At 43.3% G+C, this 25129-nt stretch overlaps 1 protein-coding gene and 1 long non-coding RNA gene across 3 annotated transcripts; both read right to left on the bottom strand.

The window, feature by feature from the left end:
- Window positions 1-1610: 1610 nt before the first annotated feature.
- On the bottom strand, window positions 1611-20994 carry LOC146207825 (uncharacterized). Of its 2 annotated transcripts, XM_084590711.1 has the most exons (5): window positions 20789-20994; window positions 18246-18290; window positions 17680-17760; window positions 3505-3570; window positions 1611-1820 (listed from the first exon to the last, which is right to left on the bottom strand). In XM_084590711.1, the coding sequence occupies exons 1-5, from the start codon at window positions 20937-20939 to the stop codon at window positions 1678-1680; spliced, it is 486 nt and encodes a 161-aa protein (XP_084446837.1). In that variant the 5' UTR covers window positions 20940-20994; the 3' UTR covers window positions 1611-1677. The 2 variants fall into 2 exon arrangements, with proteins under 2 accessions (XP_084446837.1, XP_084446828.1); XM_084590702.1 differs by lacking the exons at window positions 1611-1820; window positions 3505-3570 and adding an exon at window positions 13808-14484.
- LOC146207826 (uncharacterized) lies at window positions 7964-11382 on the bottom strand. The gene is made up of 2 exons (XR_014704344.1): window positions 10903-11382; window positions 7964-10807 (listed from the first exon to the last, which is right to left on the bottom strand). It is a non-coding gene; the product is annotated as an uncharacterized LOC146207826 (long non-coding RNA).
- Window positions 20995-25129: the final 4135 nt, after the last annotated feature.

Genomic DNA, 25129 nt, shown 5'->3' with positions numbered 1-25129 from the left:
ATGAGAGCACATAGCAATGAACGAAACCACACAATGGACGACGTGAAAAAAAAATCGCGACTTAGTGCAAGAATATGGTACAAACGTACAAAACTGTACAGAACTATATGAGAATATTAATGAACTGTACTAGGCCGTGAATAAATTATGCTGCTAAATTTGAAAACATACAAGAGAAAGGCAGAATGATTGAAGTCCTCAAACACGATTACTTACACCTCCTCAGCTTTAGGTGCTTTACCTGCTCTGCTTTAGAGGTTTGCTCTTGGTTTAGCGACTTGGCATAAAAACGCAATCGCATGAGGACGTAGAACTTCACTATGTTAAGTGTCATTTCTTTGTCATGAGTAGGGCAACCAAACCTGGAAACCTCTGCGCTTTGCAAAAACAAAGCAAATTCACGCATGCTATTTGCGTCAATCTTTCTTGAACTATAAAAAAAAAAAAAACAAAAAAACGTGAAAGACTCTTCTAGCGTGTGCACGAGCTTTGCAAGCTCCGATCGGACGGATAAAGAAGACCTCCGTGGTCGAAGTTTGAGATAAATTTGATTTTCTTCTTTTTGTGCCGCGCACAATTTGCTTGAAATGAGATAAGCGGAGCAAGTACTGCATTTTGACTTCTTCATGAACTTTCTAGCGACATATCCTGCAATATAAGCTATGAGACGGCTAGAACTGTGCCTAGTGACGGATCTGTGGTCATCTGAAGGAAGATATCGAATTCTAAGTAGCTTCGACGTCCTCGGGCCTTCCCTCGTCAACCAAACGGTCAAGCTCATCCATAGGATTTGAAAGAAGCTGGATAGGTTTCTCGCTTGTACGGCTAATTTCAAGCAAGGCATTTACAATTTCAGCATTACAATTTCCTGTCTTTGGGGGCTTCGCTAAGTTGTAAAATGCCAGGGCATTAACTGTCACTAAAAATTGAGCCGGCGTGGGATGATCGTTGCAGCCATTAATTTGCCGCACGATGGCCAAGAGGTTCTAGTCTGTCTTGACTTAGTCTCGATGTGATAATGTATGTAAAACCGCATTTTGCAGATAAGTAGTCAACGAGGTCGACTGTGGACTGCAAAGTAACCCGAAGGCCTTCCGCGGTGTTATTGCTTAGGAAACCATGCTTTGAGTCAACCATGCTTTGAGAGTATTTCGAGAAGGGAAGGGTTCGAATAGGGAAGACAGCAGAAAGAGCGCGCAATGAGCAAGAAAGAACGAAAAGAAGGAAAAGAGCATTCAGTAAAAAAAAAAGGGGGGGGGGGGAAGTCATACGAGACGGACGGAACTGTTACTGTGCTTTCTGCAAACATGTGTTTTCCTGCTTGACCAATCATCGCTCTTCGCTCAACAACGCGCCATAGTACAACCAGAGAAACAACGCGATGCATCAAAATTCACGCAGGAAACAAGCCGCAAAAGCAGACGCCCGAAGCGTTTCCTCTGCGGCGCGCGCGCTTGTGATGCGCTCCTACGGCTGACAGCGCCACCTACGCTTTTCATCGCTCCGGCGACCACGTCGCTCCCATTGCCGCGCGCCGAAGACGGCACACTTCCCAATTCTAGAACACTATACATGAGGTCCTAGTATGGTAATGTATTCAAGAAACATTTGACCTTTCCTTAATTGGAACCCATTAAGACTGATTGCTTGTGAAAACTTTATCAGCGTAGCACACAGTTACAATAGTTGCATGAACTGTGCGGTGAGAGGACCTGTGACTGTGCTGACAATACTTCGTCTGCTGAGAAGCATAGTTGGTAGACCGTGTGTCCTCTGCATAGTCCCTTGCTGTTGAAGACCTTGTGGGCTGCAAAAGGTAACTAAAGAAATGATGTTCATAGCTTGCAAAATGCTTGGAAGGCCCTCCACTTCCATCAATAATCAAACATCAAGGCTGTGTTGCCTCGCCACAAAACGATTAAATGCAAACATCCATTTCAGAGGAATACATTGTTTCCTAAACTGGCCCTATGGCTTCCTTTGCTGCTGTGCAAAATGAATTGGCAGTGTGGAGATTTTTCTGCCCAGCCAGTGGAAAACCATAGCAGGAGAGGGCTCGGAAGCAGGTACACACACTGCTACTGCAACACGACACAAACTGGTGTTCATGCAACTACCAATGACTCCCTCTGCAAATATTTTTGAACAAACTGGCCACACTCATCTCTGCACAAACACACCTTGTCACCGGCCCTCGAACTTGCATAGTGCTCGTCAATGCCACTGTTTTGTCTACTGTGTTGTGCTGACGTAGGCCGACGACAGTTCAGATGTAGATGCAAGGCAGTACGAAGCAAGTGGTAGTGTGCATCTGCCTCTGTGTACGGAAAAAGCAAGAGCTTAGCCAGTGGCACAATCAAGCCATGGTTTGCCAGGAAAAGTGTGAAGTCTGCAAGGCAATCAGCTTGCAAAACTAGTACTGGGCCTAAAGCTGTTCATTAATAAGAGAAAAGAGTGTTTCCTATTTTGAAAGGTGTTTACCTTTACCTTACAGTTCACATAGCAGCATGAAAGGTGTTTCTTTCATGCTGCCATGTGAACTGTGCACATCCTTAATGACAAAAGATGACTGCACAGAAGTGCAAATACTGCACACGCATCACTGATACTTTAGGTGCCTTGACACTATCCAAATAATATCCCAGTCCCAGATATTATGTTTTGGTGCATTTTGTGGCACCGGTCCGAGTTACGATACTTGGCTCAATCCTTCGGGATTTTGTAACATTTTTAGGTGAATACTGTATTATATTTTTTGGACCTTGGAACAAGCGACTAAAACTGGGTTTTGAATCAAGTATGGTGTCACTGATACTGTTGCGAAACCTCGCCCAAGCATCTGAATATAATTGCATTAATCATTATTTGTCTGAAATGGCCCAAAAAGTTGGAAATTTTTGTCCTTCAGCAAACAAAGCGAATATTAACAGGCATCCAGTCCACAGTTGCATGCTTGGTTGCCTGTAAACATTGTGCCGGCTGAGGCCATGAGAATAAATTTGCCCAAAAAAGGAAAATAATGCTAGCAAAGCATGGAATTTTATATGAATGATCAAGAGCTAGAAGAAGCTACAGTGAGAGTTGTAAAATGCGCGGATGCTGCAAAAACCTCGGTTAACCCTTATGCATGTCCAAAGATATGCATTGTCTAAAGGATAGCGAGCGCTGCCACTGGTCAAATCTGAGGCACAAGACAATAAGATTCATTTCTGCAAATGACAATATAGCTCTGACTGCACAATGATACAGCCAAATGGAAGATTGCAAAATACCAAGGTGCCTTCAAATAGAAAAGTTTACTTTGCAGCTACGTGTGAAGGATTGATTTACTTGGCAGATTGTGCAAGGGTATTGTAGGCACCAGCATTAGGCATTTTGGTTCCTTTCTGCATTTTTTAGGTCTCCAGGGAGGGGGGGGGGGGGGGGGGGGTAGAGATACCAACACACTAACAATGCCAGTTTCCCAATCCCCTGGCACATTGTGATTGCGAAGGTAATACATACCTGACTGGATGCCTGGGAGTGAGACCAAATTAGCAGTCTCAGGTTCACAACAGTGGTGTGGCTCAACTGAACAGAAAAGAAAAATATCTTCTCAATAAAATGGTTTCGTTCATAGTTTGGTGGGTAACAAAAGAAAAGCAGGAGTGAATCTTTTTCCACTCTGCCTCCCTAAGCCATCATACCATTTTCCTTGTCCAACAATATGAGCACGTCCAAAACCAACATGCTTCTACAGGCACTGGTAGTCCATACACAGGGCTCATGGTTTTTTTTTTTTTTTTTTTTTTACTATGGACTTGCATACTGTCTGGATCCATGTACACTTCAACTGAGTGCGATTTTCCGCATCTTTTGGACAGGATTGCAATTCTAACAGAAAAACTCGAATGGAAGTTAGTGTATGCCAAAGTATCACATGAAAAGGCCATGGTTTCAAGAAAACAGGTTATGTAAATGCAATGCAGCACAAGATTATATATGATAGTAAAGCACACTTTTTTTTTTTTTTTAAATGGTACGACAAATTTCAAGAACTGATGTCGGCAACGAATTTCTGCCACCTATGGAGGGCTTTGTAACGAAGTAGTCTGTATATGCGTTTGCTATGTCTGCCTGATGAATGTTCTGGGACTGAGTATTCATGGTATAACATTTGTCTGTGTGCAACACCCATTGCATATTTTGTCATCACTTGCGTTGTACGACAAATAGCAGAATAGTCAGAAAACATGTTCCACTACAGACATGCAATGATAAAATTACTCTTTTCATCAGTTTGATCATATCCATTCATGCATGATTGACAGCTGACGGAAGGCATGTACAGTCTTTTGACAAGGTTGTTTTTCAGCCTTGTAGCTCAGCCCTTAAGTACAGCCCCCGTAAAAAACGAAAATGTCTTGAAAGGCAATGACAAGGGTTTTCTGTAACCAAAAAGATTTAGATCTTGGTAAATGCCCCATTACATGATTAAAAAAAGCCCATTTCTTTGGTTGGCAAATACAGTACATCACACATCAAAATAATTGTTTCATCGACTGTTTTTCACACCCTTGCCATGTTGCATCTCATGTTGAGTTTTTGGATACCTCTGCATTAGTCAGCTATGGTATTTGAACAGGTTACGGTTCTGTTCGCAATTTCAAACAAACGCCTTTCGCGGAGCGCTCTTCCCATACCGTAGCAGACGACGCGAACATGGAGAGCGCAAAGAATGCCGGGAACTTGCACATCGGCGGCGCCCGAGCGCCCCCAGCTTGCTCCGGCCGATGCACGAGTGTTCCAAACACAGATTCAGGGCGGAATACCCCTAGTGCAACTGAAAATTCGCTGCCCGTTTGCGGGTTCCATTCATCCACTCTCCTCCTCGAATTTGTAGACTGAAGGACTATGCATCTGTGAACTACGTGAATTCGTCGAGTTGCACGGTTCTGCGGAGAGCGCGGCGCCCGGCCAGCCCGGCCCGGCCACAAGCGGAGAGCGAGAACGGAATAGTTCCGCTGATCGATTCGGAGCAGCTTTTCCTTCCTTACGATCGCGCAGTCCTGCGTTGGAGAACGTGTTTCGCTGATAGTTTCGCTGGTCGATCCGGACCGGATTGGCGGGTTGGTTGGCGCGCCCCACTTTTCCTTCCTCGAAAACTCCCGCTCCGCGGAGAAGGCACAATCGGATTTCGCCCGATGGGCTTTGTTCGCGCTTCAATGGCGGGGTGCTGTCACTTCGAAAGCTGGCATCTTGGTGTTTCAGCGCTTGCCGAAGTGCCGGCTCAATAGTACTCGCGCTATGGCGTTGTCTGCCGCTGCATTAGCATTCGCTCTGGACGATGACAGTTCGTCGGACAGCAGTACGAGTTCGGACAGCAGTAGTAGTGACGAAGAAACCAGAGAACTGTACGAACTGCTTTTCAGCAGAGCCTTTCTTGAACCCCAACGCAAGCGCCCGAGGATTGAAGGTTACATCGACAGTGTCGTGCGCGTATTATCCGACGAAGAGGTAAGTACGCGTGCCGACACATAACACATAAGGCTGTGGCTAAAGGTACGTCGGACGGACCCGATCAATGGTCTTAAAGGTACGTCCGACGGACCCGGTGCGTTTTTCTTCGGGATCCGTCCGACGGATCCGGGAAATATTTTTCAGAGGTACGGCGGACGGACCCGATCGGTAGGGTTCTTCCGACGGACCCAACGCATTTTTCTCCGATATGGGCCTTGGGATCCGTCGGGAAAGCCGGACTCAGATGTGGTTGTAGCAACAACATGGTAGCCATATGTAGCCAAATCGAAGTTGGTATGAGGTGTGTGCGAGGTGTAAGAAGTATGTACTACATACTGCATGCGTGAAATGTGAAATTACAAAGAATAGTACAGTGGCAAGAATAGTGCCTAGAATGGGTGATATACTACGTGATGGCATGATGATAGGTTTACGTGAGTTGGACCGCGGCAGGGTGGCAAGCACGACCAGAGCGCAAGCGCATGTAATCGCGGTGTTGACGGCCAGCCCGCGGCCCGCACGCCCGCTCATTTGGTCCTCGTTATTATGTGGATTAACGTCTACGACGGTCGTTATGTAATTATGTAGTTTTGATTCTTCAAAGTTTCCTCACTTCCATCTGTGATGAGATGCGTTACGTAAAGCATCGCTTTCTGCTCGCATTGAGGTTTGGTGCTGCAAGTTCTACGTAGTACAAGCGGCGCTGAAAAAGCTGGGCACCGCCGGCGTGTCTCTAGCCCAAGCATCGCGTCATTCGTGTTTGTTGTACAACTGGAGGTGTGGTTTGTGCTTACCGTGAGATGCTGTGATTACGGATTACGTCCTACTAGAGTGCTGTGTGAGACTACGAAGAGTGCTGTGATGAGTGCGCCGATGTCCGGACGGACATCAGTGTGTCCGTTTATGATCGGCGATGTTGCACGTGCATGTCAGTGTTTATTAGGTGCAGTGGTAATTTATTTACACGCGCTGCGCAACAATCAGACGAAAATAAGTCATCGACAATTTGTTAGCCTGTACTACAGAGCTCAAAACTCGGAAAATGGGAATGCACGATGCAGTTTTCGCATGTTGGAGTGGACCGAAAAATAAGTGCCCAGCCCACACCGCCGGGATGCGTATTACTACAGGTGAAATGGTTCAGGTTTCTGTAAAATAGCTGCCTGGCACAGCACCTTTCTAAATGTTCAGGCTTTGTACTATTGTTGAAGGCCATTTTATCATTAATAAAGGAACGAATATGCTTTATGTGTTAATGACTAATGCTTTTTCAACCTATTATGTTCATTTTTTTTTTCGTTTTTCCTTAGTTTCCGTTGTTTTTCATGCTAGACAAACACAAATAGTACACTTTTAAACTTGTCAGTCCAAAGCTGAACATGAATATCTGCCAAGCATGTGACAGCTTTAATGCTAGAAAGGTTGACATGTATAGCATGTACGTACACGCTGCGACATCTTAGTGGCACGTTAGGCTACTTGCCCCAAGGTCGTGATGTTTAATACCAGTGATGGCAGTCGCACTTTGGTGCAGGTGAAATGCAAATGCTTCTGTTTTCTGCAAGATGTCAATTCAAAGTACAAAGCCCAGGCAGTCAAATTAGTCTGGAGCTCTCCACTACGGTATTCTTCATAGCTACATATGTCACTTTAGGATGTGAAACCCTACATGCCACAGGTAGGCTGCATTGTTTTTTAGATTTTGTAACCTCTCATCTATGTTTTGCAATATTTGGCTAATTTTAGTTCCCAAACAGTTGCTAAAGATGAAACCGAAGCAGTTCTTGGCATGGTTTGCTGCTTAGATTAATTTGCTAATTGCAGTTCTTTGAAATTTGCATCAATGCTGGACAGTTCAAATAGCAAGCAGTTGAATTACTGAAATGATGTGGATCATGCATTTCAGTTCTGACAAGTGGAAAGTAACGGTCCCCTCCTTGCATGCATAGGTGCCTTTAGACAAATACATACTCGGGTGTGTGATTGTGACGCATATCAAGGGTCAACAGAAGGCCATGTGGAGCCAGTGTGATATTCTTCATGAAGGCTAAAGTAAAATTGTACAACAGCTGCTGTACCATGCAGAAAAAAAATTGATCATTTAGTGTATGATTAACTGACCATGAATAGCATCTTACTCAGAGTATGATGTGATATATATCTGGTTTAGCATCCCAAAATAACTACGGCTATGAGGAACACAATAGTTGAGGGCTCCGGTATAATTTCGACCATCTGGGGTTCTTTTACATGCACTGACACCGCACGGTGCATGACGGCCTATTGTTTCGCCTCTATTAAAATGTCCCTGCTGTGGCTGGAACCAAATCTGCATCTTTGGGTTCAGCAGCCAAGCACTCTAACTACTGAGCCAGCACAACGGGGCCAAGTATCAAAATGCACGCCATTACATTTCTTTCTAGCCTGTGGTTTTCTTCACAGAACTAATGTATAGAAGGAAAAGTAAACAGCAAGAAAACACTAGTTTTATTGCACATTATATTCACATTTCAGCAAACATTCTCTAGGAAAAAATTTCTCATAATGTTTTCATGGAAACCATGAACAAAACAAAACAATGCACTTACTCCACTCGAATTATTAATGGGCAAGGTTGCATCTATGCTACTACACTGCACTTATCACAAAACCACAAGCCCCATCTGCTTTGGCCAATCACTTGATGGAACTAACGGAGACAGATGTCGCACACCACAGACTGGTCGTCTCGCAACATATCTCTGCATATGTTGCATTTCAATTTCATGCCTTTCCACTTAGTTTCAACTGTTGCCAGCATTACTAGTCACCCATCTTTTCTGAAATTCCTTTTTACGCTGTTGGGATCAGCATCCTTGTTAACGATGGTCTCTGGCATTTTAGATGCTATCATTTTCACATCTTCCTCATCTGGAAGAACGAAGGAAATGACAAGCTTTGACCAGACAAAAAATTAGGGAGACTCCTAATCTCCACCTGTAAGGGTATGGTGTGCCAGCGTTAATGGTTCTTGTCTGCAGATCCCACTGCGGATTCTCGTTAATTTACATGCCCTTTGCTACAAACATTACTACTAATTCCTTAATTTATGTCTCTGTTATCTCAGATATACTCATTAGCATACGGTCGTAGGCTGCCCTGTTAGGTGATAGACAACCTGGCATAGACCTCTGTAAGCCTCAACCTTTCTTAATTGGAGCTGAAACGTTGAAGATGAAATATTTCAAATTTAACTTTGTAAGCTTGGCTTAACAGCTCCTGCCATGTCGTGTGGCCTCGTGACATTTGGCTCGTGGCACTTTTGGCTTGTGCACAGGGGTCATCTGTTAAACACTGGTTAACATGCATGAAAAATACATTTTCACACAAACTGGTGGCAAATGGTCAAGTGGTGCACTGCAGATTCTGAAATGTATACCTATATTCATGCAAGGATCGCATCATCACATAACATGATCAAGAGTTCTATCAGTACCTGTAGTTACATAGCATTTCAATGCCCATTAAAGGACCACCTCAGACAATGGTTGTTGTTATCTCAAGACCTGTTCTAACAGCGTACTGACGCCATTCCACTGAGTAATGGACATGTATATGCATACCCTAGATAGCTCATGATTGTGGATCTCATTTATTTCTATGACTTCCAAGGAGTTCCTGTCGTCAGAAACTTTATGAAATCGGGACAGTAGTCTTGAAAGGTGATGAAAAGAAATAACCAGGTTACCTTGACGCAATGCTAAATTACAGAGGGTGAATATGCTGCATGAAGATACCAAGAAGCTTGTACAAAGAAAAGTGAGAGTGAAATGGCAGGATTCTTGAAACATTGAAATAAACTACAAACTATACTTGTCAAACCTGTCATTAAGGAATGGAAATCATGCAGTAATCAAAAACACAACATGGAGGACATTTTAGGTCATCTTCACAAAACACATACCCAAACCTCACACACAGCTTCATACTTATGAAAGAGGACAAACCAATATGCAAGGAGTGTGGAGATGAACTAACAATAAACCATATCTTACACATGCGCCAGAGTCGAGAAAAGAGGAAACATTTTGTACAATTTCCAACAGATCCATTTCCATCCCAGCATGATCCTAGGAGAGACGTGCAAATTTCCTGCATTTTTGGTTTCCTAAAATGTTCCTAAACAAGCTACATCCTAAAGAACATTTTAGTCATTACACACAAAATAAATACATTAAACCTTGTTCTTGGTGCATGGCAGCATTAGTCGCTTAGGCACCATAAAAATCAACACAATGCTGTAGTAAGGTATACCTTGGTTAGCTATGTTATATGAGACAAGCTTTCGGCCTGGTGTGGTCCTTATTCACGTGACAGCGCTGTCATGAGGGTCTATGTCCCAGCGATCGGAAAGTGACCTATTCCAATAATTTTACAAACTGAAGGTGATTGTACAGATTTCTAAAGACTGGAGTGCTCAACTGTTTTATCAACGTCCGCCTGCTTTGACAGCCTGGAGTGAAACTGTTGAAGAGAATACATTTTTGAACATTTAACGCGTTTCTGAAGGCGTTGCTTTCAATTACGGGGCCAACAAAAAGCAGGTGAATGTCAAACGCCGCCTAGATAGGCTTTCTAGCAAGACAGCGGTGTAGCGTGCAAAATCGCTCCGCCGATCCATCGCTGGCGCCGCTGACTTGAAAGGCGAACTGTTCAAACTTATATAGCTACTGACCACACCTGAAACACTGAATTGCGCATGATCAAGGCAGAATTTCTCTAACACTGAGCACTGGTAGCTATCGATTTCGAGCCCAATATTGTGAAAATCTGTCCTCTCTTCGATCATTGATACGTCCACGGTTGAACATTTATGCGCCTCGTGGTAGGCCAGCCGTGGGAACATGGATGCGTGGTTGTAGCAACGATCGCTTGCATGGCACACTCTGCAAAATTCCAAGAGTCAGCTTCTTCAACGAAATGTGCAGCGCACATTTTCTACCGCGTACCTAAGCCCGGCGATGCATGCATATCGATCCCGATCGTTTCAAAGCTGCGCGGCCGTTCAGTCGGGTCACGCTAACCTCGAGCATGCGGGGGTTTAAACTACATGTACGCAAACTTCAACGACAAGAAAAAGATGCAGCCTAAGCACTTTAGTCTAGTAATCCCCTATATACCAAAGAACATTGCTGTTCACAGGGAATTCGGATCATTCACGCTTCCGGCTTTCCGGTTGTGCACTCTTGCGGTGCGGTGCAGTAGGTCTTCGCCTCGACGAGTCGATGTGCAGGCCTCTAGTAGATTCGGCATGTCTTCTGCCACGGCTCTGAGGTAGAATTTAAACGAAGAATTTAGCTAAAAACATCCTGTTTCCTCGGTCTGCATGTGAGGAACGAGCACAATGCCATTTCACATACATACTTTGGACTGCCGAATGTTCAGCTGCACGACGAGGTGTGTGTGTGTGTTGTGCCGGCGCTAGATCTTCAGAGGTCGATGCAGGACCTAAGACAGCGTAAATGCTAGGAATAGCTCGCTCGCATTACGGGCAGATCGGGGTGATAGTTTAGTGCGAAGCGAAAGCTGCTCGTGAATGTGCGTATCTCGATGCCAGCTGGTGGAGCTGGTGCAGTACGTAGCATATCGCCTGCAGCTATGTGCTTGACAGCGATGTTTGCCGTACACAACCCTAAGTGAAGACCGTGATCTATGTTAGAACGGATGCACTCTTCGTAGCACCTCATCGAGAGTCGCGGCTAGCTGATATCATAGAGGATGAGATCCATTCACGCGTAGCAAGCGGAATGGGGCCGCGTTCGACGTGCATATAGCCATGAGCCTGTATATCGACGTCCGCCGTATCTTTACGAGAATCGAATGGATCCGTCGGACGTACCTTTAGACACTTCGAACACATAAACGCATGAAATATGTTGCACTTTCCGCATACTTTTTTTCTTTTGTTTGTTTTGCGCACAGTTCCGCAGGAAGTTTCGCGTTCCGAGGAGTGTGGTGGCAGACCTCTGCATCGGGTTCGAAACATCCGCCTTGTGTCCTCGCAGCAACAACGGGGGGTTGCCTCCAAAGACAGCTGAGGAGCACGTGCTGGCTTTCCTCTGGCGAGTCCGTTGTTTTAATTCCCGCCTTAATCAACCTGAATCATCACCACAGTGACACAGTCATCTCTAAACTTTTACACTCCATTTTAACCTGTGGGCACACTTGAAAGATTTTCGGTATTCCAACATACGACAATTGACACTTCTATTTTTTCAGGTATGCAGCAAATAAGGCCTGCATAAGAGATGTTGCCACATGTTTTGGAATGGCCGAGGCGACCACCTTCAGGGTTATCGAGCGCATGATGAACTACCTTGTGAAGATGGCAAAAACAGTGATTATGTTCCCGCGTGATATCGAACAACTGTCAGCAGAGCTCGAGCAAGTAAGACAACTGCACCATGGGGTGCCTTCAGTTCTGGAATGGTTTATTTATTTGCGTGTACAACCTGTTTACACATTTTCATAGGAATATTCGCTGCTCTGCAACTGTGCACTTAATTCAGAGAAAAAAAAAATGAGAAAAGCACACTCAGCACTAACATGGCATTAAACACCAGCACGCACACTAAACTGCAAATCACACTTGATCATCCTGTCACCCACTAATGAAGGGTCTCACTACAAAGCAAACCTTCTGGAGGTACAGCTTCTCTTTGCAGTTTATTTGCAGATTAGACACAAGCTAATTATTTTTTTGCAATAATTAACTATATTGTGGTAGTCTGGGCCCTTATGTATTTGGCCAATGTGCAGTAAAACTTCTATAAATTTTTTTGGCGCCCGGAACCAGCGGGAAAACATGCCCCATAGAGTGCTGCCTCCAGCATAAAAATCAAACTGTAAACAATAGAAGTGGAAGACCAAAGAAGCAGTCAGTACAGCCAAAAATTGCATATCAGAGATCAAGCACAATATACAGCACACAGTCCAATATGAAAAGGAACAACCAGTTTGCACAAAAAGATAGATTTAAAGTTGAAAAATCGGAAGACTAGCTAGAAAGCAGGAGAAAACATACTCAAATGATTATGGTGCAAGGAAACAAATACAGGGAAATGAGAAGCTCATTTTGAGATGCTTACAAAAGGTGCCAACAGCCAAATGTCAGTGGCTGTTGGCTCCTTTCATATAATTATGGAGCTATAATGCTCAAATTTAGGTCCCTTGACACTGTGCATCTGAACAAACAAGTTATTATATATGCTGACAATCGCACAAATTAAAAGAAAACTGCTTTAAATTTTCAAGCAGTTTTCTACATGAAAAAAGAATGGGTGCATGAAATGAGTGACAACATAAAACATGAATATTTTCTTCTCGTGTCCTTGTCCTATGTTACAAGAGAAAAAACAATCTGCTGCAAAAACCCGGACTACAAATGACAAATTGTGCTTCAGCAGGGCACAAAACTGACAGCTTTTCATAGTTGTTGACTTACGTAAGCTCGAACCAAACAGTGGAATTAAAAAGATGGCCCTGTGCAAATACTTTGAATGTTTCTGGACATTTGTATGAGACTTGGAACAGCAAGGAGTTGAAGTAAGCTCCACTGCATGCAAACTTTTGTTTCTTACGCAGGTGTCCGGTGTGCCTGGAGCTATTGGATGTGTAGATGAATGTTACATCACCATTCGCTGCCCACATTACAAGGTCCCCTCGACAAACACAGACAGACACAATTTCCCATCAGTGACTGTGCAAGCTGTCTGCGACCACAAAAAAAAGTTTCTTAGCATCGCAGTCGGAAACCCAAGCAGAATCCGCAACACACTAATTTTTCACAAGACGAAGTTGGCGAAGAAGCTTCCTCGAATGTGTGCCCAGGGAGACTTCCATATTCTAGGAAGTGCTGCTTACCCGCTCCGAAAGTTTCTGCTGACACCTTTTCCACACTCTGCAATGTTGACTCCAAGGCAGATCGCATTCAATGCGAAGATTTCTGAAGCAAAACTGCTGGTTGAGGATGCTTTTGTTGACCTGAGGGAGAGGTTTCGCCAACTGTTCCACATGGAGTTCATCATTGCTCACAAAGTGAGAAAGTTGACCCTGGCATGCTGTGTCCTGCACAACTTGTGTATTGACTCTGGAGACACCACTGTGCCACCTGTAACAAATGATGAAGCAGCCAACACTGAGTGGCATAGCCTGGCAGCTGATGAAAGTGAACACTATGGTCCTTTGACGGCCAGGGAAGCTGCACTCTGCTGTCAAGGAGAGCAGAAGCGAGAGGGGGTCATGCGAGCCATGGACCTCTAACATGCACTTACACTTGCTCTTCGTTTAAGCCAAAAGCTTTACGAAGAAGATCCATTTTCTCTCTGTGCATTTCTTCTCTCCTTTGCAATTTGAGTGCCCATCTTTTCTCTCTTTTTGCATCCCTTTTAGCTTGTCTTTTCGCTTTGCGGTCTTCTATTTCTTTGAGCTTTTCAAAAAAGAAACGCATGTCTTTCATTCTTGCTGTACTTGCTCTGTACTTTCGTTTCTCTGTGCGCAACTCCTTGTCTTGCTCAGAATCAGAAGCCTCTTCTCTCAATAAACTTGCAGGATCTGTTTTCTCTGACAGTTCCGAGCCTGAGGAGTAAGCACAAGGTTTTTCAGAGTCTATGCTAGATGTAAAACTTACAATCTCTAGCCCAAGGCTGTTGTCCGGCCATTTGATTCTTTCAGGTTCTTCGTCACAGGGAACAAGTTCTGAAGAGTCTACAGACTTGCCATTTTCTTTCACAGGTGCCCTTTTTCTTTTCAGTATGGTCTTGTATCGTGTACAACACTGTTCACCTGTTCTTGTCACTCCTAGCTTTTCTTGCAGGTCACTGGCAATTTTCTCAAACATTGCTTTTTTATTTCGAAATTTCTTAAGTGGTCCAATTTGAACACTGTAGGCGGCATATAAATTAAGCAGCAGCTCTGAGTCCGGTCCAGACCATTCGCACCCGGAAGCTGAAAAATTAAGAACATCAGATAACTACACTTTTTTTCCATGTAAACAACTACAAACTTTGTCATTATATGCTGAAAGAAAGGCTTTTCTATTGTGGTGTGTTGCAGTGAAATGTTACTCATTTAGACCACAATTCATTAATTTATGTGCACAGAAATCCATGTACAGTGATGTGCGCGTGGTGTATGTATTTGTATATTTCACCGTTTAAGTAGCCACTGCAATCTTTTTTAACTAGTAAACTGGGTATGGTTTTCTGTCCTGTAATGTGCACAAGTGACTGTGCATGACACAAACTTCAAAAACGCGCATAACTGCAAAAGTGGATTCATTGAAGTACTCGTGTAATGCAGTTCGCTTTGGTCTTATATATTGAATAATATTTTTAGTACCAAGCTGTGAGCTGCAAAAAGTATGGCTCTGGTTCTAAAAAACAAAGTTTCATAGAGAAAAGAATTGTTTCAAACTAAAAACTAGCGAACAGATAGACATCGTTCTCGTTTCAAGAAAGACTGACCTTGTCCCTTAGATCGAGTGCTGAGGTGTTCCTTTTCATAAAACATACTTCGGAATGCACACGCGTTTGCTGAAACCGGTTTTCTGCATTATTGGAATGTTACCACAAAAATGTTTTATTTACCTCAAAGTTAAATGTGCTAACTTGCACTTGCTTTAATTTGCTCCAAGGTAATGCTTTTTGATACTACTACTGAGAGTAATTTGTCTCCCACTGTAATGGCTCAGTGTTTTGGGTGCCCAGCTGCCGCGCTCGAGGATACCAGTTCCCTGCTGTGACGGCCGCATTTAAACTGAGGTGGAACGTTAGGTGTTTAAGAACCCATTTAGTTGAAAATTATCCTGCAGCCAGCTATAATGGCATCCCTCATAGCCTAGTTTGATTTCGTACATTGGGCATCATGTATATCATCACCAGCCTTATTATACCCAATGCAGGGCAAAGGCATCTCCCGTATCCGCAATGAACCGGTGCAATGATATCTAATCTAAGGAGCCGAGTTTCCCAAAATTTCACACACACAAAAAAAGCATTCAGGCATTTTTCACAGAATGCCATGTTCACATCCATACAGTCGCATTTTAAGCTCTCCCTTATGGCGTTCCTCATAACCCATGTAGCTTTGGGACATTAAACTCTATTAAATCAAAACCAAACCAAAATTTCGGTACTACTGTTGTTATGGGCAGCACAGGAACTGCAGAATGATGGGAAAATGAATAATTTACTGTATTGGCATTGTATGCAAGGGAGGGGGGGAGGAGGACCTGTGAACTCGGGGAAGATTTAAAAGAAATACTATTACAATTATAATGAAATCTCAAACTGCTAAGGCCAGCCATAGCAGAAAGAAACAAGGACAGCGTACTGATATGGAATCGACAACTATGTAGATATTATTTAAAATGCGATGCTTTAGACACTTGCACCGCATTCAAGCAAACCAAAGCCTTCAATGTGCTATTGCAGGCAGTCTCCTACAAAGCAGCTGTCTTGGTTTCCACTGTGCCACTGCTACTTGACGCTTCAGCTGCCCAGTCCTATGCCTGCTTGTCCTTCTTTGCTCTCACTACTCCAATATTTCAGTGATCCACACTAGTCTTTTCACATCCGCTGCCACCTTCATTGAACTTGAGTGCCACTTCTTTACCCCAAGATCACTGAAAAGCTGGCTTCTCCTATCAGTTTGTAAGCTTGGTGGTAAAGGTTACACAGGTTGCATTAGCTACCTCGAAGGTGCACTCTGACATACTTTTTGATGTCTTGAGCGAAACACTGCAGCACTTTTATTCACAGTTCACAGAATTTAAAATTTTCAAGTTTGAGCCTTAACCATACTACTGTCTATTAAGGCTACAAGAAGAAAAAAAATGTGTCATATAATCCCAAACATTCCCTATGATTCACACACTAAACCCTGTTTTTGTTACCCGAAAATAACAGTCTGTTCCTTGTCCCAAGAGAAATTAGACCTGCGTAACTGACCTTACCGGTGTACCATAGGCTACCCACACAACGCATGAATACATGACACCAGAATACTATTGGGAGGTGCCATTTATTATTACTAATTATGGTCATCAGATGATAAAACACACACTTCCAAATGTTCTGAACTCTATCTAGGTGCTAGAAATGTTCCCTTGCAAGAAGTTGGCATTGGGCATCAGTTTTTTTGAGAAAAGAATTTACTTTTGATGATCTTTTTTTTTCCAATTTTAATGCAATCCATATGTCTTTATGTGAACATATTTGTTTATTGCATGTATTCTTGCACTATACCAGCTGCTTAAGGAAGCTGACCACTAATTCTCAAAAATAGGCTTCTTGAGATATGAAGGTGACTGACTATGCAAGTGGAACAATTGCACAAGTGTTGGCAGACATCAAAAAACATGGGAGTAATGTTAGCAAGTAAGGTGGTTAAATAATTTCTGACAATGAAGTTTTAAACTACTACTTAAGGATTTGTAGCCGGCCATATCAGCTGTTAGAATTTGCTGCGGCTCAAATTTTGGCTATCTTGCACCATAAGAAGTGCGCTTTCAAAAACATAGTTAGATCCCAGCGCCACCAATCAGTAGTGAAAATACCCTGGCACCTTCACGACCCTCCTAGCTCTGTGGTGCTCGACGCTGTTTGCTGCTCCAGTCCAAGCGGAACAGAGAAGGTGAAATTGCACTTATGCCATTGATTGACGATGTTGGAGGCAATGCTTATAGCACAAGTTTGTTGAAATTGCATGTCTCTTGGTGCAAGATAACCACGCCAAAAGATAGCCACACTTGGTGAGAGACAGTGCTGAAGATAAAATTAATAACGACCAGCTAAAAAAATCTGACTGCAACCAGATGGCTTACTGTAAAGTAGTTAAAAATTAGTTATCAGAAATTAGTCAACCAGCTTACTAACTAGCATTATTATTCTGTGTCCTCATGTCTACCAACACTGATACCATTGTGCCACAAAAGGAGTCTTCATATCCCACAAAGCCCATCTTTAAAAAAGTTAACAGCCAGCTTTTTTTTGGAATGCCTGCTACTTCAGTGTTCCGCAACCTTTATATCAGCAAAATTTTGATGCCACGTAAACAGTCCAAGCTCCATCAAGGCTTTTTGTCTTGACAAGATGTTCAGTACACTAAGTGACCGATTCAGAAGGTGCTATGTATACATACTACGTCCTCCATGGGTGCCACTTGTGCCTTGACTCGTGATGAAGACATGGGAGGGCTCAGGCTGGATTTCTGACATACCAGCTGTAAAACATAGGTGTAGCAACCATGAAAGCAAAGCACAGATCCTAAAAGGCAGAGCTGCAATATATTCAAGCTTGTCAGATTAAGTCTATTTACATGCAGAGTTTCAGCTGCACACCACCTTCGCTCCTAGATTAAACTCGTGTAAAAGTGGAATATATGCTATCATAAGAATATGATTAACTACACATATTTAGTTATGCGATACTGCTCAGTGGTAACTATGTGGACTTCTTTAATAGCTCATAATTGCACTAGTGCTTCATTTTCCTGGTTTATTTTCTTTGCAGGTTTTTTTTTTCTTTTAATTTCTAGTACTGTATATATGTAACAAACTGCTAATCTACTGTTGCAAGAAATATTTATGTTGCAGGTAATTCAGACATGTAAATAAATTATTCAACAAGCATCACCTCCAGGTTATTACATGCCGTAGGGTGTTCCTATTCAGTTTTTCCAAATAGAAACATCTCAAATGCACTTACACATTTCCCACAAGGAGTCTTCACAACCTCCATCTCCTTCTGCTGCTGCAATACAGTGTACAGAGGCAAATCAGATGAGTTACGTGGTCAAAAACGTCTTTTCACATATAAACTGCTACATTTCTGCATCTCTTTGCTTAGGCTATCCATTCGGCATGCTCTGAAGCAAACGGGTCAAAATTTTAGCAACATATTGGGCCGCCACAAAATGCGAGGGTTGCAGCACCTGCGTTCAGCAAGTGAGTGCTGTACAAACTGACTATTGCACACCACGTGTAGGTCTACAGGCTAGATCTGCCCTGAGTCATGATTACTTGCTGTAGAAGCTCTGCAGAGTGCTTGAAAGATTATCTGACATCAATATAAAGCCCCTTTAATCAAACCATACAAATGTGCCTGTGGCCTAAGTGTAGCTTGTCTGACTCGAGATGCAAGTGTCCCGGAGGGTTCGATTTTCATCTTTGTCTCCGAGCTCGAAGGTGAAGCTCGAGTTTGCAGCTCCAGCCAAATCGCCATCAGGTCTAGCGATGTCACACCACTTGCTGGCTAGTCAGTGCCTGGCCGTGTCACTGGCCAGCTACCGACTGCCAGAAGCAATGTTTACTCACAATGTCGACACTGGATTTTCTGAAGAGCAGGGTTTGTGACGCAGTCACGTTAATTGACAATGAACTAGTCTTTGCTGATTTGCATCGCTGGCAAATGCCAAATGCAGTAAAAGTGTACTACATTGTGTATGGTCAACTTAACAGAGTAGTTCTTGTTGCCCATGAAGTTCAGAAAACAATGGTGCTCATCACACGTGGTTCGGAAAAATTCAGCCTTTATGCTGCACTGCGTTCTGCTTCCGTAAGCAGAGGCTGGCGAAAGTGACATGACAATCTGCTTGAGGCGAATTTGGTGGGCAGATGCCAGTCCAAACTTAAGCGACCAGTATGTATGGTAATGTCGACTGCATAAGCCGTGGGTGCAAGTTTATGTTCTGCTAGTCACTTGCGAATGGGTCACTCTACGTTGGATTTGGTTGCTCAGGTATGTATTCAACACGCTATTCTAAATCAATGAGTGACTAATGCTAGGCTGGTTGGTGAGCACTTATAATGTAGACCTGTTCCAACAAATCCAGGACTTTCCTACAGTCTGGGGTTAACAGTGTTCGAGCGTCAAGCAACAGCTTGTGTAGAGGTCTCCTCGGGTTTTGCACGTCAACCACGATGGACTGGCAAAGAGGGCAGCTACAATGCTAGAAGTGATTTCTTTATATTTTTTCGAATCAGGCACTTGTATTATGCATATTTCAAATTGCCCATGCATTACTGTGAGCCTGGCTTTGTTCCAGTCAGTATTACAAAAATGGCACCCTTAATGCTTTTTGTAACATTGTGTGACTGGAAGAGTTCCATATTCCAAAAGCTAAAAACTGTTTAGCTGACCAGTCAGTATACTAGTAAACTGCTTACGAGCTTTAAAGGTGTAAAAGCTATATATCTATTAGTTTCTGAAAACTTTGGATTTAAAGATGAAACGGAATTGGTTGCCTTCTGCAACTACATTCACAGCTAAGATAATAAACTTTTGTTTACTCCTTAAGCTAAACTATGCAGCGCAGTATGACGTCACCAATGCAGTCTTGCGTTACACACAGCGCAGCACGATTCAGCAGTACACGGCAGGGTGCACGGCAGGGTGCACTGTAGTGCAGTCAACTTGCAAATAAGTTTTGCGGCAAGGGAAACCGAAATGACACGGAAGCAAGCACCTGACTGCGCTACAGTTCTTATCAAATTATTGCTATCGCGAAACGGAAACTATAAGAGCCTAGCTAGCCCACGCGCCTGGGCTCGTATCTCTGCAGTTGTGAAACTCCGGGCCCGTATTACCGTTGAGGCAATATTAGGCGGATAGCTGATTATCGGCATACATCGCATTAAAGGTTGTCAGAACAGTGCGAATACGGAGAAAACTCGGTAGCTTTCCCTAATGTGCCCTTGGACCATATTTTGCAGTGATTTCCCTCTGTGCAAACACGGCCAGATCATTTCCCGTTTTCGGTGCACACACCGCGCGTACAATACAACTCTTAATGGGCTCCATATGCGCAAAAAAAAAAAAAAAAAAAAAAAAAAACCACTAAGAAGTCGCGCACAGTCATTCGCTCGTCCGTGGAGGATATAACTGCTCTCCAAGGATTAAAACGCAGTCGCGCGCGTTTGCTTTGTGCACTTGTATTAAAAAAAAAAAAAAAGGAGAAACAAAAGCAAAAATGCAAATATTCGCAGCTGCTGAATGCTTGAGTGAATTAAATTTGTCGTTCAGAAGCATTAGACAACCACTGTCACAGACTCGATACGGTATTCATTCATACTTGGCAATCAGACAGATCTAAGTAAACGGAGACACAGACATACGATCGCTGGAACAGCGTACAGATAGTCATCGGGGATTTTTGAAAGCGTCGAAGATTACACTTTTAGCGCCTCAATCATGTGGATTGTTGAGCTAGTTGTTTACTCAACCGCTCAACACACAGGTGAGACACATACCCAGTCCGCGTTCGGTCGATTCTGTATCAGAGGAAGGTTCCTGCTTCACAATATTCAGCAGAACAAATGACCCGGGCACTGCAGTAACGCCGGACTGCATGCTGAGGATTTCTTCGCTTACGCTACTACCGAAACTCTGAGCAAGGTCCATTCGTCCGCGATTTCAAAGCCACGTCCGTGCGCGGAGCGTAGTCGAGTATCAGCTGAGCCAGGGTGATGATGATGATGGTAGTGAGACACACAGGCGACACGGATGACCCAAACCGGCCGAGCTGCAGCCGCAGGGGGAGGGTAATGCTAGTAATGCTGTAGTAGTTTTTTTTTTTTTTACCTTCCTGTGCAGTAATATGGTAATATATTAATTTATTCTTATGCCGTGGTAGTAATGCCATTGGAACCTCGCCCCATCGCCATGGTAGAAGAACAAATGGTAGCGTAACTCCCATAGAAGCCTGCGTGTCGGCTCTGAGCGAGGCTTTAGTTTCCCAGCGCCCCCTGCGAACTGTGAGGCACAACAAACACGTGACGTTGCTTGTGACGTCACAGGGACGTACTTTTGGCGGGGAATTTGATCGTCTTTTTACTTGTAAACGAAAAACAAGGCCAACGACGACGGAGGCAGAACGATGCTCAGATAAGGCAGAAAAATGGACACCGTAACTGTTCAGCCAACTTGACATGGATTTCTACAGTCAAGTTTTACGTTAACTGATTGTATTGTATTGTATTGTATTGGGGTTTTATGGCGCATAAGCAACTGAGGCTATCATGCGCCAAGAGCAAGGTTAATCGTTAACTGAAATGTTACGGCATCTTTAACCACCTTATCATAGCATCGTTCTGCCTCCGTCGTCGTTAGCCTAGTCTTTCGTCGCGCGTCATGTAAACGCATTCTGGGGCTTCGGCAAGCACATGGATAGAATCACGTGGCTTGAGGCATTTCACTAAGGGCATAAATGAGTGAAGCTGTGCTGCATAGAAAGCCAGGCTTTATTAATTCACGATTACTTACATGGACGATTCACGACAATGAAATCTTTAAGTGTAGGAAAGCGACCACCGCTCATTCGTCACGGTCTTCATGAAATCCTCGTGATAACAAAATGACCTCAGCGTAGGTCTCCTAACGAGACGCGGTGAGATTATAAAAGGGTAAAAAATCTTGCTAACAAAGTACATATCAGTGTCAAAGAACAACAAAAACAAACGAACGGAATAACTAACGCTAGCGCTAGAACGCCAACCTGTAAGAGCTTAGGTAAGCAATTCAAATTGGGATTACTAGTATTTAGAAGTTAATGCGGCTGAGAAGTCAAAATATCTACGATATAGCTTTTCTCCAATAAATCTCGCCCTGTTCATGATTCCATTATTTTACTCGCGCTTCATTTGCCACTGAGAGGAGTCAATGTGAGGTTACAAATTTACCACTTAAGCATTTAACATGTTCATGAGAAAGATCCCATTGACAATAGGAACATCACTGTAATAACAGCTAAAGCACGTTCAGCGAACGTTGGTGCGGTAATACGACGCAGTAAGCAAAACACGCAGCAAAGGGAGCGGAACGGAAGGCTTTGAGCAATGCGACACGCATCTTGGGGGCAATAAAATCTCACCTTCACCGTTCAATTAAAACATGCAGCGATACGCCGCTCATGCAGACGTGTATCCGTAAAACAATTAAGCCACCACTTTTGCGACATGCCTGGGAGGCCGAGCCGAACCGCCGAGCTGTGACGCAGCATTGTCCCATCGTCCGGAAATGCGCACATGCAGCGGCAATCAGTTTCTCATCGAGCACACACAGTCTTCGCCTTGCTGTAAAGCTCTACCACAACCAGCATAATAAAATACTGACTGTTTGTTACAGATAACCCACTCTGTACGCAGCGCGCAACGATGAACGTTGAACCGGGGCCGATGACGCACCCATCCCGCGGATGAAAAAAGCCGCCATGTCTGAGCTTTGGGCAACTACGCAGCGGATAATAAGTGGCCGAGAGAGGCCGTTAGAAACAAGTTAAAATATTATTAAAAATGTGACACGTTTTTTCTTACGCAAGAAACAAAAACTGCATTCATTCCTGAGTGAGAATATTATGTTTACTTTCTAGTTCTTTGGAGTTCTGGCAGATCTTATTTTCTGTGCGCTAGTAATTTGCCTCACAGTTCGCAGGAGCCCTCATCATCGAGTTGATGCCGCTGGCAGTAGGCAGCTGCACGCGTTTTCTTCCAAGTTGCGCGACCAGTTGTACATTGACCTTGCCATCGCTGCGCACGAGGGGAATTCCCGGCTACGTGCAGCTAAATTTCCTATTCTTGCTGCAGCCAGGCGTTTTTCCTTTTTACTTAGAAGAACTTGCTGTCAGTTCATATATAATGATCTAAATATCAATGCGAAAACATTATAAGCCTCATTCGAAGGGAAACTCGGAGCCCTTGAAAATTTGAGTGCCGTAAATTCACTCAATTAATCAAAATTAACTCAAATTGAATTAACAATAGGTGGCAAAGTGGAGGGAAGTAATTAAATATCGCTTACCTCGGGTGTTTAAGATAACAGTCATTAAATGACTCTTAAGACGATAAAGCAACTTCAGTGCACTTTAAATAAACATTACAAATTTGTCAGCAAGTTTTATTTGTAAATGAATGTATGGCTAGTAAGTACCTAATCACATTAACTCGATGTAGCAATTTATTATTGTACAATATGATTTGTGGACAAACTGCAATTAGTGACATATGTCAGGCCCAATCAATAAGTGTGCATGTCAGAACCATCAGCACAGGCCCGGCCGCTACATAGGGTTGAAAAAGGTAGCGCCATGATTCTCAATCGTGTCCCTTAGTTCTCTCAACAAACCACATTAAGAAATATGAGAAGACTTTATCTGGGTTTTCACTAGATATTGAAGATATGTATTATTCAATTCCACAGGATGGTTGTCTGAAAAAGAACTCAGCTGATCGATTGAATGGAGTGCAGGCACAGCCAGTTCGACCATTCACCTCCTTGCACCTCCACGCTCCAACTGCGCTTTCCTCCCATCCGATCTCCCCTGCCTCTTCGATTGGCCATTTGCATTCTTTCCCAGATTCTAATTTGTCAATATCTTCTTTACTCCGTTCCGAGGAATAGCGGTCACACTTGCAGCAGACAGATTTTGTGAAGATGTCAAAATGTAAAGCTAATGCAACAATAGCCATAATTAGATTGCCTCATGATCGTTATTGTATCAGAAAAAGAACAAGGCCACATTTTATTTGATTTGAAATATCAAATTATTCTCCTACTTCAATTTTAAGATTGATGTTGCTGTAACTCATGTCTGGTCTTAATTATTGCATGTCAGTACAATAGAAACGAGGCTAAAGTCTACAAAGGGTACTGAATTTCCACTATTGCATTAGATTCTCACATATAACTATCTTACACATATTCTTGCTTTTTGCATTTAGGATTGGTGCCCTTCCATACGCAGGGGGTTTGAAAGTCGCCTTGAAGAAAATTTTAATGAGAAAAACCTGCACATCGGGACCAAAGAATATAGGAGTTTTTCCATTCAGACCTTACTAAATAGGGGAATCAGTTTTTCCATCCATCACGTGAGGGCAGCACAAGATCATATGCAAGCATCCCATCATGTTGTAAATGTAGATTGGCTTATGGAATGGAAGGGTGTGTAGCAACTGTCACACTTATCCGTGGACACCTGAACAGCCCGTAAAGGAAGGAGCTTATGCATGGGCACCTTTGAGTTTTGCATCTGTCAAAACACTGCCGCTGCAGTGAGTTTGAACCTGGGAACTCCGGTTCAGTAGCCGAGCGTCTCAACCACTGCACTACCACAGCGTGTTACCTCACATTGCTTTTTCTTGTTTTGCAGGCTTTCAATTTAGAATGCAGGAAGAAGCACATGGCACATATCATGTAGAAAGCAATTCATTTAGAGGTTTCTGAAAGTACAGCTACTAGGGGCCTGCAGCCAATATTTGAAAAGTTGAGTAATTAAACATAACAAGAGTAAAAGGGAAAATAAGAAATAGCCTCAGTTACTCTAGGCTAGCGCCAATATTGTGCATCTGGTTTCATTTGCGCCCGAAGTGCCTCTGATTTCAAAAATGCTGGCTAAGTTACGTGCGACAACTTGTTTATGACAGAGCACAATTGTGACACACTTTGCCAAGTGCAAGATCACCCGATTCCTTCTAAAATATAGAAACTGATCCACATTGCCAAATACCCTGGGCAAGAGGGCTCTAGCTTGCATTTCCAATCCACTAAGCGAGATCTAAATATTCTATTTACAAGGGGAGTCCAAGAAGTTATGAAAT

Source organism: Amblyomma maculatum, chromosome 1 (genome assembly GCF_055883805.1).
Source record: "Amblyomma maculatum isolate TAMU_Amacu chromosome 1, ASM5588380v1, whole genome shotgun sequence".
Taxonomy (NCBI): domain Eukaryota; kingdom Metazoa; phylum Arthropoda; class Arachnida; order Ixodida; family Ixodidae; genus Amblyomma; species Amblyomma maculatum.
The sequence above is the reverse complement of the archived record's forward strand: the minus strand, read 5'-3'. Positions and strand labels throughout refer to the sequence as shown.

What these genes read in the sequence shown, in the direction of transcription:
- LOC146207825 (XM_084590702.1), bottom strand. Translation starts at nt 20,939, where the DNA reads ATGGACCTTGCTCAGAGTTTCGGTAGTAGCGTAAGCGAAGAAATCCTC. An exon ending in ATCGACCGAACGCGGACTGG is followed by an intron (nt 18,291 to 20,788) that starts GTATGTGTCTCA and finishes ACTGTATTGCAG; the next exon opens with CAGCAGAAGGAGATGGAGGT. An exon ending in TGGCACCCATGGAGGACGTA is followed by an intron (nt 14,485 to 17,679) that starts GTATGTATACAT and finishes TTAATTTTTCAG; the next exon opens with CTTCCGGGTGCGAATGGTCT.